General features: G+C 33.1%; 1 protein-coding gene across 1 annotated transcript; it reads right to left on the reverse strand.

Annotated features, from left to right (window-relative positions):
• Positions 1-1216: 1216 nt before the first annotated feature.
• Positions 1217-12571, reverse strand: LOC132738853 (heat shock 70 kDa protein 12B-like). Its single transcript, XM_060726454.1, has 5 exons — positions 12487-12571; positions 10606-10914; positions 10040-10261; positions 7531-7687; positions 1217-2901 (listed from the first exon to the last, which is right to left on the reverse strand). The coding sequence occupies exons 1-5, from the start codon at positions 12487-12489 to the stop codon at positions 1850-1852; spliced, it is 1743 nt and encodes a 580-aa protein (XP_060582437.1). The 5' UTR covers positions 12490-12571; the 3' UTR covers positions 1217-1849.
• Positions 12572-18176: the final 5605 nt, after the last annotated feature.

An 18176-nucleotide genomic window follows, 5' to 3' on the forward strand; every position in this document is an offset into this window, starting at 1 on the left:
GAAATTATGAAGCCATCAATATATGTATAGATAAAACCTAAGCAGTATCTAATTTGCCGGTTTAGGTTAACTATATCCATTTTCAAAGTGCTGAAAAGGGCAATAACTTGGTGAAATTGAAGCCATGGTTATATAACTTGCCCATATCATGTATTTTATATTGATTAATAATTGTATTAATAATGTAGACATTGGAACAGGTAGAACTTAAGAAAAATCCAACTTGCCGGTTTCAGTTAATCGACGGTTCAATTACTATATGCCAGGAATCAACAAACAAACTCAAACATAGCACAGAACAAATATCACAATTTCATGTACAAAAACAGTCTGAGAATACTATGTACACAGAATAATGCTACAAGTAATTGTTTCTGACTGTCTACTCGAGTACCTACATACTAATCTAAATATGTTGGAATTTTTCAATAGTTCCAGAACCTCTCATGTGAAATGATAACCGATTTCAGATGACGCATAAGAATATTGAAAATGTTAACGAAATTTCCTATGCGTGACTTAGATTGAATAAAGATGTAAGATAGTCAAGATTTGTATCCATTTCTGATATTTTTATCGTTTTTAGTTTTTGAAAATCACCCACAAGTATGTGTGATTTTAAATCTTTTAAGAAGGATTCTCGCAACTCTCTTGAAATTGTTTAATTATTACAACATAAAAAAGTATTTAAAAAAAGCAAATATTTTAACTTAAGGAAGCAAATATTTTAACTAAAACATCAGATATGCAATAGACGGTATTTAAACACAAAATATTGAAAATTTTTGAGTGATCAAGTTGCGTAAGTATATGAAAATATTTGTTAATCAATATAACGATGTAAAACCAAAGATTTAGTGACCAACTTCTTTTCATGACAAGGAAGTGATCACAATGGTCATTGGAATTCACGGAATTTTTGTTATACAAGTACTTGAATATATGCAAAAGTAGACAAATCAACTTTTCAGGAGTATAAACTTGGCTTGCCATGATACTGGAAAAGTCCTGTAAAAGAAATAATAACCGTGGCTTCTTTAAAATCTCACGATCTAACGAGATCTGCAAGCCATACCTGATCACACTCGTCTACAATAAGGATTGTCTTTCTGTCGGGTCAGATTTATCATGTGATACATGCAGTAAATAAAGCAAAGTATAACAGATATGAAACTAATACATTTACAGGCTCAATCAAACCGAACCTGCAACATTTTCAATTTTGCTACTTTGAACTTTCTTTAGGGTTTCTATTTCACTCTATTTTAAAGTACTTTTTAATATGGTTCTAACAGTCTTCAAATATATTCTGTTAACAGCACTATCAAATTAAGCGTCGAATGTCAAAACAAAATGTCCACAGACATGGACCGATTTTTTTGCAGAAAAACAATGTCTTTGAGCTTCAATGTGACATATATTTTTACCAAGGAGTCACTACATTTAAAAAAATAATTTTGAATTTTTTTTATAGGTTCCATACAACAAACCTTATGAAATGGGTGAACTTCTATACATAAATTATATGCTTCATAATCACCTGTCACAAACCGTTACTTTAGATCACCAACGGTAAAATAGTTGCTTTAAACGAGACTGTGTCTTTAGATACGAGAATAATGAAAGTCGATCTGCGTTTTTCTGGATTCAGTCATTGATTGATTTCCTTCTTTTATATTAATTTAGGTATGTTGACATTGTTTTACCAAATACATTGAAATAATTTATTAGATCATTTACATGAGCAAAAAGAGAGTATTCGTAAAGTATGATCATTTTGAAAAAAAATAACATTATTAAATTATGGTAATAAAGATTCATCCTTCAACAAAAGGAAATGTTTCTTTCTCTATCCAAAAAAGTTTATGTAAGCATTTGTATCCATTCCAGTTTTCTCATCAACTGCATTAACGATAATTTCCGTACCACTGAATGTCATAGAAACAAAAACCCCTCTTCCAATCTGTTCGTCGGGTTTCGGAAGGTTAAGTCTCAGTTCGCCAATTTGAAAGCATTCACTTCTATATCTGGTGTTAGGCAACTCTGTAGCAAAGATTTTAAAATGCATACGTTTTTGGAATGTTTTATTTGTAGTATATCTTTTTTTAACTTGGGGCTCATTACATTTGACTGACTGACCTTTCTGAACATGACTGTTAAAAGCTTTACACTCTATACCGTTGTCGGTCGTAACTTTTAAGTGTTCAGGATCAACACCTTCCTTGAACTGTAATCGACATCCAACACCGTACGTATACTTCAACACTCGCTCTCTTATAGATATTGGACTATGTCCATAAACAAGAGCTCCTCTCATAACAGTGGAAGAAGCACCAATTGGTATCACAACATTTATGCCGGAGAACTCGCTCCTAATTGAGTGTTGAAGCATGGTAGACTCTGAATAACCACCTACCATCAATATTGTTTTTATCTTGCTCACGTTTTCATCTCGAAGTAGAGTTGACACATGACTAATGACTTTTTTAATAGAACATTCGAAAAGACTCTTGAACAGATTGGCTGAAAATTTGATTTTGTCTTCACCAAACTGAATGTCATCAGCGTATTTGGAAGCTTCAATGGCACCCAGCAGTTTTCCTTTAGTGCATCTTTCAAAGATGCGTCCGAACGATATTGGGAATTTCATATTTATGCGAGCATTTTTATCCGGTGCAACTGACCGCTTCTTTACTTCGAAATCACGCCATAGGTCAAGCCAGTCTTCCGTTTCCGTTCGTTTAAAGGTATCATAAACCTCAGGTCCAGCCAGATCAATAAGCAGATTTTCGAAAGCTTTGTCAACAAGCATGCCTCCCCACCCACCACCGCTTGCTGATTGGATTTCTTTAACGCTGTTCTCACTGACAACCTCGTGTACCGTTATGTCTATCGTTCCACCTGAAAAGAAACATCAATACGTTAAAGGAAAACTTAAAAACAGAAAAATAAAGTGGTTAAATTAAATATCTTAAAACAAGTTAGATATCTTGTTACTCAATTATTTATGGTTTTATATCATAAATATAATGCTCAAAATGAAGATTTATCAATATTGTAATTTCCATAAAGCATTTTTTGTAAAAAAAAATGAATGCATACATTTTAATGATAACATATAATGTGGACAAATCTTTGCAGTACATTTTTTACATATTCTTTGATGTTTGGAAATGGATTTTGAAGCATAAGTATATACATAAATGAAATTTCACTGAAGTGTGGTAAAAACCTTAATTACAACATACAGCTATTTTGATGGTAAAAAAGGATTCTTTGACCAACACACTCTGCGTTTTAACTAGGATAGTTAGTGCCTATTTCGTAAAATTATTATGATTTCCCTAAGTTCTCAAAAATAAGCATGGACCTGGACGCAAACTGTTTGGGCACATAGAGAAATTTAAGAAACAAGAGCCGGTTGAACCGGGTGATGTTCCCAGACTAGGATTTGGACATAGAAAAGTATATCTTTTGTAGTTTCAGAGTTATGTCCAAGACAAAGTTCAAAGTGTAATAATTCCAACTTAGGCAATGCAGAATAACTGTTCTTTGCACTGCACTGCACAGGTAGCGACCCAAATGTTGCGCATGACATGTCATTTCAATATGGTGATCAATTCTGTGAAATATCTTCAAATAACGAAGTTTTGGGCTGGACACGACTTTGCTTCAAGGTCATGATGTGACCCTGACCTTCAAGGTAGCAACTCAAATGTTGCGCGCGACACGTCGTCTCAATATGGTGATCATTTCTGTGAAATAGTTGTTAAATCCAACTTCAAATAACGATAACGAAGTTATGGGCCGGACACGATTTTTGTTCAAGGTTATGCTGTGACCTTGACCTTCAAGGTAGCGACCAAATTGTTGCGCACGACACATTGCCTCAATATGGTGATCATTTCTGTGAAATAATTGTGAAATCTGACTTCAAATAATGAACTTATGGGCCGGACACAATTTTGCCGGAAGGTCATGCTGTGACCTTGACCTTCAAGGTAGCGACCAAAATGTTTTGCGCGACACGTCTTCTCAAAATGATGATCATTTCTGTTAAATAGTTGTAAAATCCGACTTCAAATAACAAAGTAATGGGCCGGGCACGAATTCGGGACGTACGTACTACGTACGTACTGACGGACGGACAACCCGACGACTATATGCCCCGAATTTTTCGGGGAGCATAAATAAAACGTCGGGCGCCCCGCGCCCTCCTCATTAGCATGTATTCACCTTAGACCCCGCCGAGCGAAAAGTCAAAAATTAACAAGTTAAAATGGCGTGGGGCGGGGCGAATCACGAATGGCACAAATCAACCACCATAGATTTATGCTACTGTATCAATAGTATGCAAGACTATTTCAAGACTACATAAAAGTAACCAAAGCACACCAATAACATATAATTGTAATGTGATATTAAGTCCTATGGAAAGCCATGGATGTCTTATGTTGTTCTTTTTCAATTAATTGAACCATGTGGTTAATATATAAGTTCACTTCGACCATATATGAATTGAAAAAACACCTTCTTATTAAACCGGAATCCATTATATAAATCCAAAGTACAATAAATGAAACCATGCGCTAGTGTATGAAACAAAGGTAGCTATATATAAATTGATTTTATCAATATATGATACCATGGTACCAAAGTAGCCATATATGGAATCAGATATTCTTATATGAATCCGAATAATGAATATATTAATTCAATTTCAATATACAAAATCAAGTGTACGAAACCAAAGTATCAATATATAAGTTGATTTCACATTATATACATGTAGTACCAATTTTTCGATATATGGTACTAAAGAAACCATGTATTGAACCAGATGTCCTTATATGGAACTGAATTATCGATATATTAATTCATTTTTACGATATATGAAACCATTTAATCAATGTCTGGAACAAGAGTAGCAATATATCAGTTGATTATCACATTAAATGATAGCAATTTTTCACTATATGGAACTAAAGTAGCCATTTATGGAATCAGGTGTCCTTATATGAAAACGATATCAATATATTAATTCATTTTTACAATATATGATTCCATTTTATCAATGTGTTGAACCAAACTATCAATATATAAGTTGATTATAACATTATATGATACCAGATCTTTAATCTATGGATCCAAGTAAGTCATGTATGTAACCAGAGGCCCCTATATGAAACCGAATTATTTATCAATATATTAATTCAATTTGACAATGTATGAAACCATTTTATCGATGTATTGATCCAAAATATCAATTTATAAGTTGATCTACCAGTTCTTCAACATATTGTACCAAAGTAGCAATATATGGAACCAGATGTCTTTATATGAAACCGAATTATCAATATATTAAATCGTTTTTTACAATTTATGAAACCATTTTATCAATGTATCGAACCGAAGTAGCAGTATATCAATTGATTTTCATGTTATATCATACCATGTCACCAGTTTTTATAACTGACTCAGCAGTATATAAGTCGAATTTGACTGTTATGAATCCAAATGTTCAATCTATGATAACAAACTAGCTATGTATGTAACCAAATATCCTTATATGAAAACAATTTATTAATATGTGAGTTTAATTTTACAATATATAAGCATTTAATCAATGTATTGGACTGAAGTTTATATATATATATTGATTTTTACATTATATAACACCACTTTCTCAATATATTGTCATAAGTTGCTAATATATGAATCCAATTCTCCAATATATGGACCAAATGAGCAATGTGTGGAACTAAAATGTCATTATATTGACGGGACTTTCTTTACAGACTGTATTCTATCCTTGCACCGGTAGTACAGTTTTGCGCCAATATTCCTTGTATACTGTCAAAAGACCAGTGTGCTTCACTGATGATATACTGCACATTTTTTAATTAAGAAAATATTTGAATTTAACGTCACAGTCACCTTGGCCTTAAAATGGGCTGGGAAGGCAAAACTTATCATTATAATTATATGTATGTAAAGTTTCAAAGAATAATTGAAGCTTCATATCAGGACTGACCATTAACAAAAACATATTTAAAAAAATAGGTTCATCTCGACCTTTACCATTGATCAAAAATGAGCATGCCCCGTAGGACACATCAAGGTTAATCTACTCTCAAAGTTTAAAAATAACTAGTCAAAAAATTGATTTTATAAAAAAAGTGTATGCCTTGTAATAACAGAACCCAGTGGCCTCAGCCTTTGATTTGTTGACTTACAAATAGGCTATTTTTGTTTCATATAATGAAAATTGCTATCATAGAATGTAACATCAACTTATATATTGCTACTTTGGTTCCATACATTAAATAAATGGTTTCATATACATGTATTGTAAAATGAATTAATATATTGATAATTCGGTTCCATATATGGCTACTTTGGTACCATATATTGAACAACTGGTATCATACAATGTCAAAATCAACTCATATATTGCTACTTTGGTTCAATAAATTGATAAATTGGTTTAATAAATTGAAAAAATGAATTAATATATTGATTATTCGGTTCAATATATGGATATCTGGTTGCATATATGGCTGCTTTGGTACCATATATTAAAGAATGTGATAACCAACTTATATATTGTTACTTCGGTTCCATACATTGTTAAATGAATTTATATATTGATAATTCGGTTTCATATCAGGACATCTGGGTCCATATATGGCTTTTTTGGTACCATATATTGAAGAATTGGTATCATATAATGTGATAACCAACTTATATATTTCTACTTTGGTTTCATAAATCGATAAATTGGTTTCATTTATTGTAAAATGAATTTATAATTATATTGATAATTCAGTTTCATATCAGGAAATCTGGTTCCATATATGGCTATTTCGGTACCATATATTGAAAAATTGGTATCATATAATGTGATAACCAACTTATATATTTCTACGTTGGTTTCATGACTTGATAAGTTTTTTTATATATTGAAAAATGAATTGATATATTGACAATGCGGATTCATATAAGATATCTGATTCCATATATGGCTACTTTGGTACCATATATTGAGACAATTAACTTATATATAATTACCTCGGTTTCATACACTGACGGTATGGTTTCATATATTGTAATTGTGGATTAATATAATGGATTCCGGTTAAATAAGAAGATATTTTCAATTCATATAAGAGTATTTAAGAGCATTGCTGGTGACATGTCTGGGATCAGTACTCGTCAGGAAAGCTGCTTTTTGTCTCTTTACGGCAGAAGGGCCCTCATTTTACCTAGAACCTAGTCAGTTTAGGGTATGCCCAGGTATTTTCCGATTATTTTGTAATTTATAAGCGAAATACAATGATCCATTGATCCTTTTCGTTTGTCACAAAATCTTGGCATACATTTTTGTATTTTACATGATCCATCAACCATAAATACGTGTAAAGTGTATAATATTTGAATAAGTCTCGGTTCCGTTTTATAGAAATAAGAAGTACCGGTATCATATGCTAAAACATGGTCGTGTCTCAGATCAATATAAATGACCTATACCTCCTGCATCGAGAACCATGTATCTACATCCAACAGGCATCTTCGCTATTGAAGTGTTTCCACCAGAAATGGCTGTGTGAACCGATAAGTGGCGACAGAATATCGATGCTGTTTCTGGTTCAAGTGCAATCGTCAATTTGTTTGTTACAAGTCCAGCCTGGAAAGAAATATGCATACATAAAAAGTTGAGCTTAAACATATTTGGCGGAGACATATACCCATCCCCAACCAGATCACTTCTATTTGCATAAGTTTATAAAAATTACCCCGCACTTGTACACATATTTTCTTTGTGGTTGAAATTAAGTTGAACTCCAACACACAGTTTAAATCATAAAACAATTTATTGTTCATTTTCCAATCATATTTGTACAATATCCTTGGATAATAAGTATGAAATATTTGAAGCTTGAAATTAGATACAGTAAAAACTCTGAAAACCGGACCCTGTCCGGACTTGACCAAAAGTCCGGTTTTCAGAGGATTCCGGTTTTCAGAGGTTTTATACATTTATTGATAATTATGATGTGCTTGAAAAATGACTTTGTTCAATCATTTTGTATTTACTTTTCAATCTTTTTTTCTAAGTCGTGTTTTAATTTCTTTTTGCAATAAATGTCTTAAGTAATTTGTACCTTAAGAAATGAAGATGTTATAGTAAAAAGACATCATTTACAACATAAATTGTAAGTTAAAGGGGGATAATTCTAAAGAAATGTATGCTAAAGTTATGAATTTTGCCACACATATGTGGGTGATGATAATAAATATATATTTTGAAATAGATACCTTAAGAAATAAGAAAGTTATAGTGAAAAATGATATTATCCAATGAAAGCTTTTGGAATATTAACAAACAGAGTCAATGAAAAAATCTAGTTACAAAATACGTCTTTGAAACATGTATTTGTCAGTGCGACATCGTAATATATCTTCAATATTTGTCACTGCGACATCGTTATATATCTACAATAAAAAATATCTACATACAAGTCTCCATAGGAATTCGAATCCGGGGAAGTGTGCGTGCGTGCGTGTGTGTGTGTTGGTGTGTGTGTTGGTGGGGGTCAAGTTAAAAAAATACAATAAATAATAAAATAACAGAAAAAGTTTCCTGGGTGGTTTCAATTGAAAGTCATATCTGTCCACTGCTTCTGTACAGCATTGATGAAACAACCATGCCATTTCATGAAAAGCGGCAGATAGTCCCACATTAAAAATTAAAGCACAGAAGGCGCTGAATTTGTTTTGGTCTCAGAATGTCAGAAAGGTGAAGGTTGTGAGATTATAAACCAATTTGTTTTTGTATAGTGCCACCAATGCTTTCCAGCGTTTTAATTGTAGTAAATTGGCTATAAGACTAATAATTATTGCAACACTGTTATTCAATTCAATGTTTATTTGACTTGAACAATTTGAAAAATAATGAGTTGCCTTAACTGGGATTTGAACTCCAGACCTCTCGCTTCCTAAGCGAGCGCGCAAACCCTTCGGCCATGGTGAAGTTATATGCTAATGGCCTGAGGAAAACCATATTATTCTAAATAGGGTTTGTAACGGCGCTTACTGTTGTTTAACACAGATGTAAATAATCATGGAGCTTATTATAAGCATGTATATTTATAAAGAATAAAACAATATTAGAAATCTTCGACTTTTAGGGAACTATTTTGCTTGAAAATTAATGCGCCTATCATTTGGCCATCTTTACGCAGTGATCTCCCCTGAACTTTTTGGCGTTAGTGTACATATAAAGGGAAGTAACCGCTTCAAAAAAGCAATTAACAGCATCAGAGTTTGAAATTTCGCTACCATTATTTGTTTGGTCTGACGACCAAAACAAATACAAACGCGTGTACCTTTAACGATAAAATAATGGGCGGAACTAAATAAAATGAAATAATTTTGAAAGGGGATATGAGGTTATGAAGCCTGCATATGACGTCAAAAAATGTCTGTTTTATTACCCTGATTTGTTAAAAATTATAATCATAATAAACAAGAGATAGAACAAAAAACTGTGCAACTTAACGTACAAATAGGTCGTCGCCACAAGATAATATTTTGAGGCCTCAGTGTCACAGTATCATAAGTTGTGGCCTCAAGATAATAAATCGTGGCCACGAGATATTAAGTTATGGCTACAATATAAAAATACTGCAAATGTTAATTCTATGACACCGATAACACAAGTTTTACTTAACATCACTATATATGAGGAGCAAAAAAATCAATAAACATTATTATGAGAAGCAACGTTAGATAGAAAACAAAATTTATACTTCAAGTATTTCATTACACCCTTTCCAATTTCCCACGATAACAAATGTACCATCATAGTGAATCTCATTGTTTGAAATTCAATTCTCAAATGACCACAGACATGTGAGTAAAAAAGCTGAAGGTATCATTTAAGTAAGGCACCAATTTGTATGTTAAATTGAAAGAGGGGAGAATAAAGTAAAAGTAAATTTAACTTATACAAAAATAAAGAGAAGACGAATATAACCTGCACCGCGGCTTCTCTCATAAATTGTTTGGCACCATCTGTCCATATTGCTGGGACAGTCAGTACCCAGTGGACTTCATCTTTCTCGAGAGCGGAGGTTAGTTTATTGTTTACACTCTTCATAATATCTCCTACCAGATAATCGATTGTCATGGCAAAAACGTTTATGGCAACCATCGACTTTCCCATCTCATCTTCTATTGTCATGCCACGGTCCAGTTTCTGTAATATATAACCTTTTTTTCAAAATATCAATTAACAATCTTAAATCTGCTTTTTTTATTACTATATTGTTTTCTATATACTTTTTATAACAAATAATGTCTGGTGTCAGTTTTTTCGCTGACATTTGCTCAAAATTCATCTTAATACTTAAGAGATAGAACATAAAATTGTGCAAGTAAATTCTTTTAAACAACTGAACTTACAAAATAATGTGTCTTGAAAGTTAATTCTCTTTTTGTAACATGTACATAAAAGTACCGGAATGAAAAGTTATGGATACCTAAAGCATTAATGAATTGGAAGAAGTCACATTAAAACAGCAAACATTGACTAGTATCTACCTCACCAAGCTTTTTATTTAGCGCCATTTTAAATCTTCTGAAATAATAGTACTCCTCGTGCATTTCATTGTCTGCAAGCTCCCTGTATTGGTTTTCAGCATCATATCCAAAAGCTTCGAGGGTCTTTCCATCGGACTTTATCAACAAACACGTGGGTGCTTTTTCTGTCACTAGAGTTCCAGATCCTGAGTGCCATTGCTTGACAGACGCTTTAGCAGGATCCACCTGAAAATCATGCAGTAAGGAGAAAGCCCAGCCAGAATATGTTGTGCCGAAGTCTATTGCTCCGACGAGCAAGTCCCTTGTAGCCTAACAAAAACAAGTAAAGGGCGAAATGAGAGAATACGAAATATAAATGATTTGAAATATGTATTTATGTTAAGGTATTTAACGACTTGACACTAATGTTAATTAGCTGAGTTAGATGTAAAATTTATTAAACAACCTAAATAATCAAGAACAGTGGAGAACCTTCGAGAGAATCAATGAGCCCGGAAAACCAGAAAATAAAACACTTATTCATGGAAGAAAGTTTATGACATGAACAACAAAGTGCATTGTTTTAATTTCGATATTAAAATATGATAAACAAGATCGACAAGGAAAAGCGGCGTTCAATGACCGACCCAGTAACAAGCGTCAGTGGCAAGAAGCCTAGGAGGATCCCAAACAAAAATTGGACAGGGCATAAGGCAGATCACGGGCAGGCAAACCACTACATAAGAATAAATAATTAAGGAACTAAAAGAAAACAAATAAATGATTGAATATTAGGCCCATAAAGTCAAAATGCACACGGGAAGGGGACATGAGACCCGGGGAAGGGGGGGGATAAATAAAAACTAGGGGCAAAGGGGAAGATCCTTACCGTAGACGAGAAACAACAAGAGACACAAAAGTGTCACCATAACAGTATAAAACAACATAGACATACATCTGAGGAACATAGAGGGGCGCTGCCTTGGAACGGTCAGCAGCATAAATACTGCTTGGGAGTTTAAACCGGTTAATGGTGCACCAAACCTCGCTCTTAGCCCCACCATGTTCCTATAAACAAGACAGTGTAATTAAAATGAATCCAACGCCAAGTGAAATTCTAACAGTTGTTATGGTTACAAAAGGTTAAATAAGTAAAACACCAATATGATCATGTAGAAACATATAAAAGTAAACCCAATGACCATAGCAAAAGTACTCGATATCTTAAAGGAAGACAGAGCAACAAGAAAATCACCTTCAAGGGCCCGACGAAGCAAGACAGAAGACAAACATTAAGGCAATTCAGTCCAAAAGGGCTTTAAGAACTGTCCATCATAGAGTATCCCACTTGGTCCGTCAGATGTAATCAAAAGAGGAAAGCGTAGTGTCCAACTGTAAATGGGTTGAACACTAAGCATGCGATATGTCTTAAAATAGTAGGGTCATAACCCCTTTTAATAAAACGTTTAATAATTTTAGTAAACACAACAGAAAAATTACAATGACCCAAGATCTTACGAAGTTTGTAAACAACATCCCGTAAAAACAGGCTGGCTAATCCCTTGTCGCAGAAGTTTTGAAATAAAATCAAAGTTACGATTGTAAAATTTTGTAAAATATTTACGTAATTTAAAATAGCGGTAGCCCTGTTTTAGTAGCTTACCGGTAATGAAAATATTTCGCTCGTTAAAAAACGTAATCCATAAAGAACGCCAAACGGCAAAATTGATTTGTTGCAGCTCTGTTTGATTCAGCCAGTTCATGGTAGTGGAAAGCGGAAGCTTCCGTCGACGCCTCTAGCACTGGCTTAAGCAGAATCAATATGAAAACATGAAGTCAACAAAAAAATTAAATAATTAATCAAACATTAGGATTTTGATATAGTTTGTTTAAAACACATACCATGACAAATGGCCTTCTTATTCGCAGTTTCACTTCTCAAAGCCGCTTTAAAATCTAACTTTAAAATCGAAACGGTCGGACCAGGATGATAATTATCATAACAATTTTCCATGAGATAAGTTATCACACGTTATCAAGTCATGGTGTTCAGTGTAAAATTTAATCTTTACAAGTATTAAATACCACAATCAGATTTGTTATCAGCTGAAACCTACATGCTGTGGTCTTGTGTTGCTTGTTTTTGTGGGGAGCATGCGTTTATTGAGTGTCGCCCTCCATCTCACATATTGTAACTTCATTGTATTGGTGTACAAAAAGCTATTACTAAACAACAGCCGGTTGAACCAGGTCATGCTCCCCGAATAGGTTTTGGACACAGAAAAGTAAACCTCTTGTAGTTTCAGAGTTATGTCCCGGAAAAAGTTCAAAGTGCAATGATTCAAAACTTAGGCAAGACAGAGTTACTGCTCATTTTCCCAATAAGATCTATGTACCTACAATGTATCTTGCTCATATCTATATCTTTCGAACTGCACATTTACCCAATGAGATCTTTCTACTTATAAAGTTTCATGTTGATATTTCTTATAGTTTCAGAGTTATGTCCCGGACACAGTTCAAAATGTAAAGAAGAACAAAGGGCAATAACTCAAAATTTAGGCAAGGCAGGGTTACATTTTTTGCACTGCACTTTTACCTAATGAGATCTATCTACCTTTAGTTTTTGTTGTTGATATCTTTTATAGTTGTAGAGTTATGTCCCCGACAAATTTAAAAGTATAAAAAACGAAGGGCAATAACTCCTTAATTAGGCAAGGCAGAGTTACGGTTTTTGTACACTGCACATCTACCCAATAAGGTCTATCTACCTACAAAGTTTCATGTTGATTCTTCTTGTTGTTTCAGAGTTATGTCCGTGTCAAGAAAAGTAAAGTGGAAGACGGACGGACAGACGGACGGCCGGACAAAGCGGCGAGTCTATGGTCATCTTTTGGGGAGCATAAAAAAGCAGGAAACGTATCTAACATTTTTTATGCTACGTTGTTCTACCTTGTTATATTAAGTTAATCTATTAAACTTCTGGTGGTTTAAGTTCTGAAAATTCCATATGTGTGTGTGTGTTCGTGTGTGTGTATGTGCGTGCGTGCACGCGTCTGTGTTTGTGTGTGTGTGTGTGTGCGTGTTTGCATTTGCATTTGGAGGGGGTTCCATCCGCCCTTCCAGAAATCGAGAGTAAAGGCAAAAAGGACTGAAGCCCGTACCTCCCCAAGACACCCTGGCCTTCGGCACACAAAGGGTAAAATATTTGCATAAACTGTCTAAATCCTTGTTAATTGGAGCCTGAACCACTGCTGAGCTTCATGTCATAAAATTCATTCCGTCAAAACAATGCATGCCTTGAGGCAAATAGCCGTCATCATGTTCAGGGTAGATTGGTCAGTGTACAGGCAATCACAACTTTCGGCCCTTTCCGTCAGAGCTCAAACACAATAGTATAAATACACAGAACGGATACGATATTTAGGTCTAATCTACGCTAAAAAACTAAACATGTAAACAAACAGTGATTTAATAGTTGTAGTTGTTGACTTTGTTTATTTTAATTTATTAAGTAAAAGTCCATATTAATTAAGTAAATTTATAGATATAAAAGTAAACTGTACAAAATTTATGTTGTTTTTATTATGATTGTATCAATTAAAAGTACAAAATGTCTACTGGTTGACATATATTCGTATTTATTGATATTTCTACATCAGTGGGCATTTTTAAATTGGTTATGATTGTCAGACATATTTTCAATCATAATTTTATGGAAATATACCTTATTTACCTATGTATGTCAAAATAGACATTCGTTACATATTATCAAAGATTACACGCTCTGGTTTTGTTTACATCTAAAACCACGTGGTAGAACTACTTTCAATCCGTATTGTGTCCGAGGTCATTATGTATAATAGCCGAGGATGTTCCTATTGGTGTTCAGGTGGATTAAAGTCTGCATAATACTGAGTAAATTGAACGCTGTTGTCTAAACAAAGAATATGTTGAGTCTTTTTTCTATAGCAATCGGAACAACTCGGCTATTATTCATGAAAACGTTGGACTAAATACAGATCGAAAGTAGTTCTTCCACGTGGCTTTAGATGGATGTAAACAAGAACAGAGAGTGCAATCTTTGATAATGTATAACGAATGTACACATTTGACACCCATAACAAAGGTAAAATTATGATAGATTATGTCTGACCATCATAATCAATTTGAAATGCCCACTGATGTACAATTATAAACAAATCCGAATTAATGTCAACAGGTAGACATTTTTTCCACGTTCAGTATCTACAACCATAATAATAAATATGCAAAGTATGTTTTGTTTAATTTAATTTCATACCTATAAATTCACTTAATTAAGGTGGACTTTTAGTCGATATATTGGAATAAACTTAGTCAGCAACTCCCAGCATTAAATTACTACTTGTTTACATGTTTATTTTCTTAGCGTAGGTTAGACCGAAATACCGCATCCTTTTCGCAGGATGAGCGATTTTTTTACGGACGCTGGATAGGTCTCGTCACGACAAGATGCATCGAACGAAATTAAATGCTGTATTGATTTCGACAGAAAATACCGAAAAGCTCATTGAAGAACCCACAACTGTAAGTACATTTGGTTTTCGGTTACAAAAGAGATGAAAAAAAAAAAAAAAACAATAAACGGTATTTAATGTATCTTCCCTTTTCTTTTTACCTTACTCTAACTATAACTGGTAAAATAGAAATATCCCTCTTGAATGTCATGATGATGTTTTAACCGCAGATATTCAGCTAGTACCTAGATTACTTTAAATATCTGGAAAAAAGGTGTAATCCCTTGGAAGCATTAATCACAACAAAATTTAAAAAAAAACACATGAAAATTGCAGACTCGATTTCATTGAGTCTATACATGATTGACAATGAAAAAGTGCAACATTCCTCACGTCCCTTAAATGGTACTCAATTTTCAACACATTAAAGTGTTGGAATCTTTAATCTTTTTGATATTATACGAAATACGGGAGCATAAGTGATTTAAATGTTTAACCAATAAGCATTTTTAATCATCTCTTTATTTTTAGGGTTTATGTTATACATGTATATTATCAGGGTTTTTTGCCTTGCATTACTGGCCTCTTCTATTACAATCATATTTTTTCCCTTAGAATTCAGTTATCATTTTTTTTTACAAAAATAACGAGTCTATGTATATTTTTCCAAATTTAAAGCGCTCTGCAGTTTTTTGAAGGTTAAATATAAAAAAGTATGTTTATGTTCGTTTCATATTAATTGTCAAATCAAAAATGAAATTTGCCATCGATAAAATCAACAATAGCAAAACTCATCGATACCTTTAAGTTCAGCTCTCTATATGTAAATTTGTAAAGCGGACTATTCGTTTCCCGATCTTCTATTTTTAGAAACAAACGTCACTAACGTGTTATAAATAGTTCCCGAAGAACGGTTTACTGTGATGCAAAAGATTCAATTACTGAAATACTTAGTTTGAAACAACACATAATCGTTTTTCCAACAAAAACATTAAAGCTGAATGCCTCTTTTTAAGGGAAGATTCAAGAACTCCTTACCCTGCATGTGAAAAAATATCATGATTATGAAGCATCATTCATACAAGTATCAAGGGGGTGATACGATGCGCGTGCATTCTCATAGAACACTTAATCAACCGGTATAACGAAGAAAAACGAGTCATGTTCAATGATCAGAATATATTTGAATTTAATTTATTTTGCAAAGAAGATGCCCTTTCTTTTAGTTTAGATATTGAAAATGCCTTGACACAACTCTTCCCTTTCTCATCAGTTGAAGGTTGGTGACGACTTAAAGAATATTCATTGAACACTCTATTTAAAAATTGTCTTTTACAACCATTGTTCTTTTTCATTTGTACGAAAAAATGTCTTAAAACGAACTTTTACAGAAAATAAACATTGTGATACTGCGTACACTCTCAAAAATCAAGATCCTGCGTACACTTTCTTTGAAGCAAGAGAGTAACAAGGGCGAAGCATAGACGTGGCGATATTCGCCTGAATGCAAATTTGTTTTAAGAAAATAAAATTTAAAGTTTTCAAAAATAATGTTTTTAAAAGAGAGAATACAGATATATCACATTTTTACGCAATGTTTTATTTCAATTATCAATAGTAAGATCTTTATTGATACATGCCTGAGCTATGCTTTTGTCACATGAATACTTAGTGACAATTATATATTTGCCAGAACTATCGCTCTGGAGTACAGACCCCAGACATGTCACCAGGCGTGCCCTTAAAAGCTTATTTCGAAGCACAGAGTACATGGTTATTATTTACCTCCATGCAGTTGTCACGGAGTATATATATTGACTGAAAACAACAATAATGTTTGTCTTTTGTTGATTTTGATTGATGTTGAAATTATCAGAATTAAAAAAGTTCATATAAATAATATTATACTAGAAATTCAGAAGTACAAAATATAAATCAAAATGCTATGTTTACAAATAATTTTCTTCTTTTTTGTTATCTCCCTTTGATTTGAAGTGGTGTCAAGTCAGTCTGCATATCTGTGCATGTTATCATCGGTTGAATATATACCTTGGGTAATCACGCTCGTTGCACTTTGAGACTAGAGTGTAGTTTAACTTCTCATTGTAGAAAATAGGTTTTTATTGATGGCAACCTCTGACTACTTTATTTGGAGGTTTCCAGATAACATCACATTATCTTTTTATAGATTCAGTAATGTTGGGGACAACTATATCATTATTTTTCAGCGCTTTATATCCTTATTTATATATTGTATTTACATTTTTGTTGAATTTTGATTGGAATACCCATCACTGTACTAAGACATATAACTGTGCTGTAACTTGGATTTTTACTAACTTAGTAATCTCCCTTTGTAAACTTTGTAAAGCACCGAGGCTGACCGGTAATAGCTTTTGCTTTGATAGAATGGTTTGTTTTATGAAGTCTTTTTTTTTGTTGAGAATAATGAAATGAATTTTCACTTTATAGATTTGAGATAAGAATGAATGTTAGTGATTGTTTTTTGTTAATTGATGTACTAATATAAAGTGCTAGCATAATGACTGTTAACTATGATTAAACTTGTGTTCACAATTCAGCAATATTCTTATATTGCAATGTCCAGCAGATTGAGTTATAAACATGTATTATATACATATTATTGATACGTAAAATATATATGTATTGGTTACTGTAGTGTAGTTGAAATGGGCATACCAGTAGCTCACTGTATTTGCAGATGCTCTTAGTTAAGCAGTTACTTTATATTTTTTATAAATGAATCATCAGGATCTATAAATTTACTACAGGATACCTAAGAATGTCTGTTGACCAGTAAACTGCTGGAAGTTAAAGTGTTGAATTTGCTGCCAACCGTATAGAGCCTGGCCAGCCCACACATTCATGCTATGTACTGATAGTACTCGATTTTGTGTATTTAGATATTGAAATCTCTTAAACTGAGTTAATGAACTGTTCCAAAATCCGAGCAAGAGTTAATTTGCTTACACAAATTCAGCTGGTTTTTAAAAGCAATATTTTTTAAGAAAATGCACCATAAATGTATTTTCTTTTAAAAAAACAAATTTGGAATGGGTTTATTGTGTTTTA

Source organism: Ruditapes philippinarum, unplaced genomic scaffold, assembly GCF_026571515.1.
Source record: "Ruditapes philippinarum isolate M1 unplaced genomic scaffold, ASM2657151v2 ctg5828_1_1_1_1, whole genome shotgun sequence".
NCBI classification, from domain to species: Eukaryota; Metazoa; Mollusca; class Bivalvia; order Venerida; family Veneridae; genus Ruditapes; species Ruditapes philippinarum.

Coding starts and splice junctions, on each gene's coding strand:
- LOC132738853 (XM_060726454.1), bottom strand. Junction 10,262..10,605: donor TAAATAAAAAGCTTGGTGAG/GTAGATACTAGT, acceptor TATATATTACAG/AAACTGGACCGTGGCATGAC. Junction 7,688..10,039: donor TGAGAGAAGCCGCGGTGCAG/GTTATATTCGTC, acceptor ATTTCTTTCCAG/GCTGGACTTGTAACAAACAA.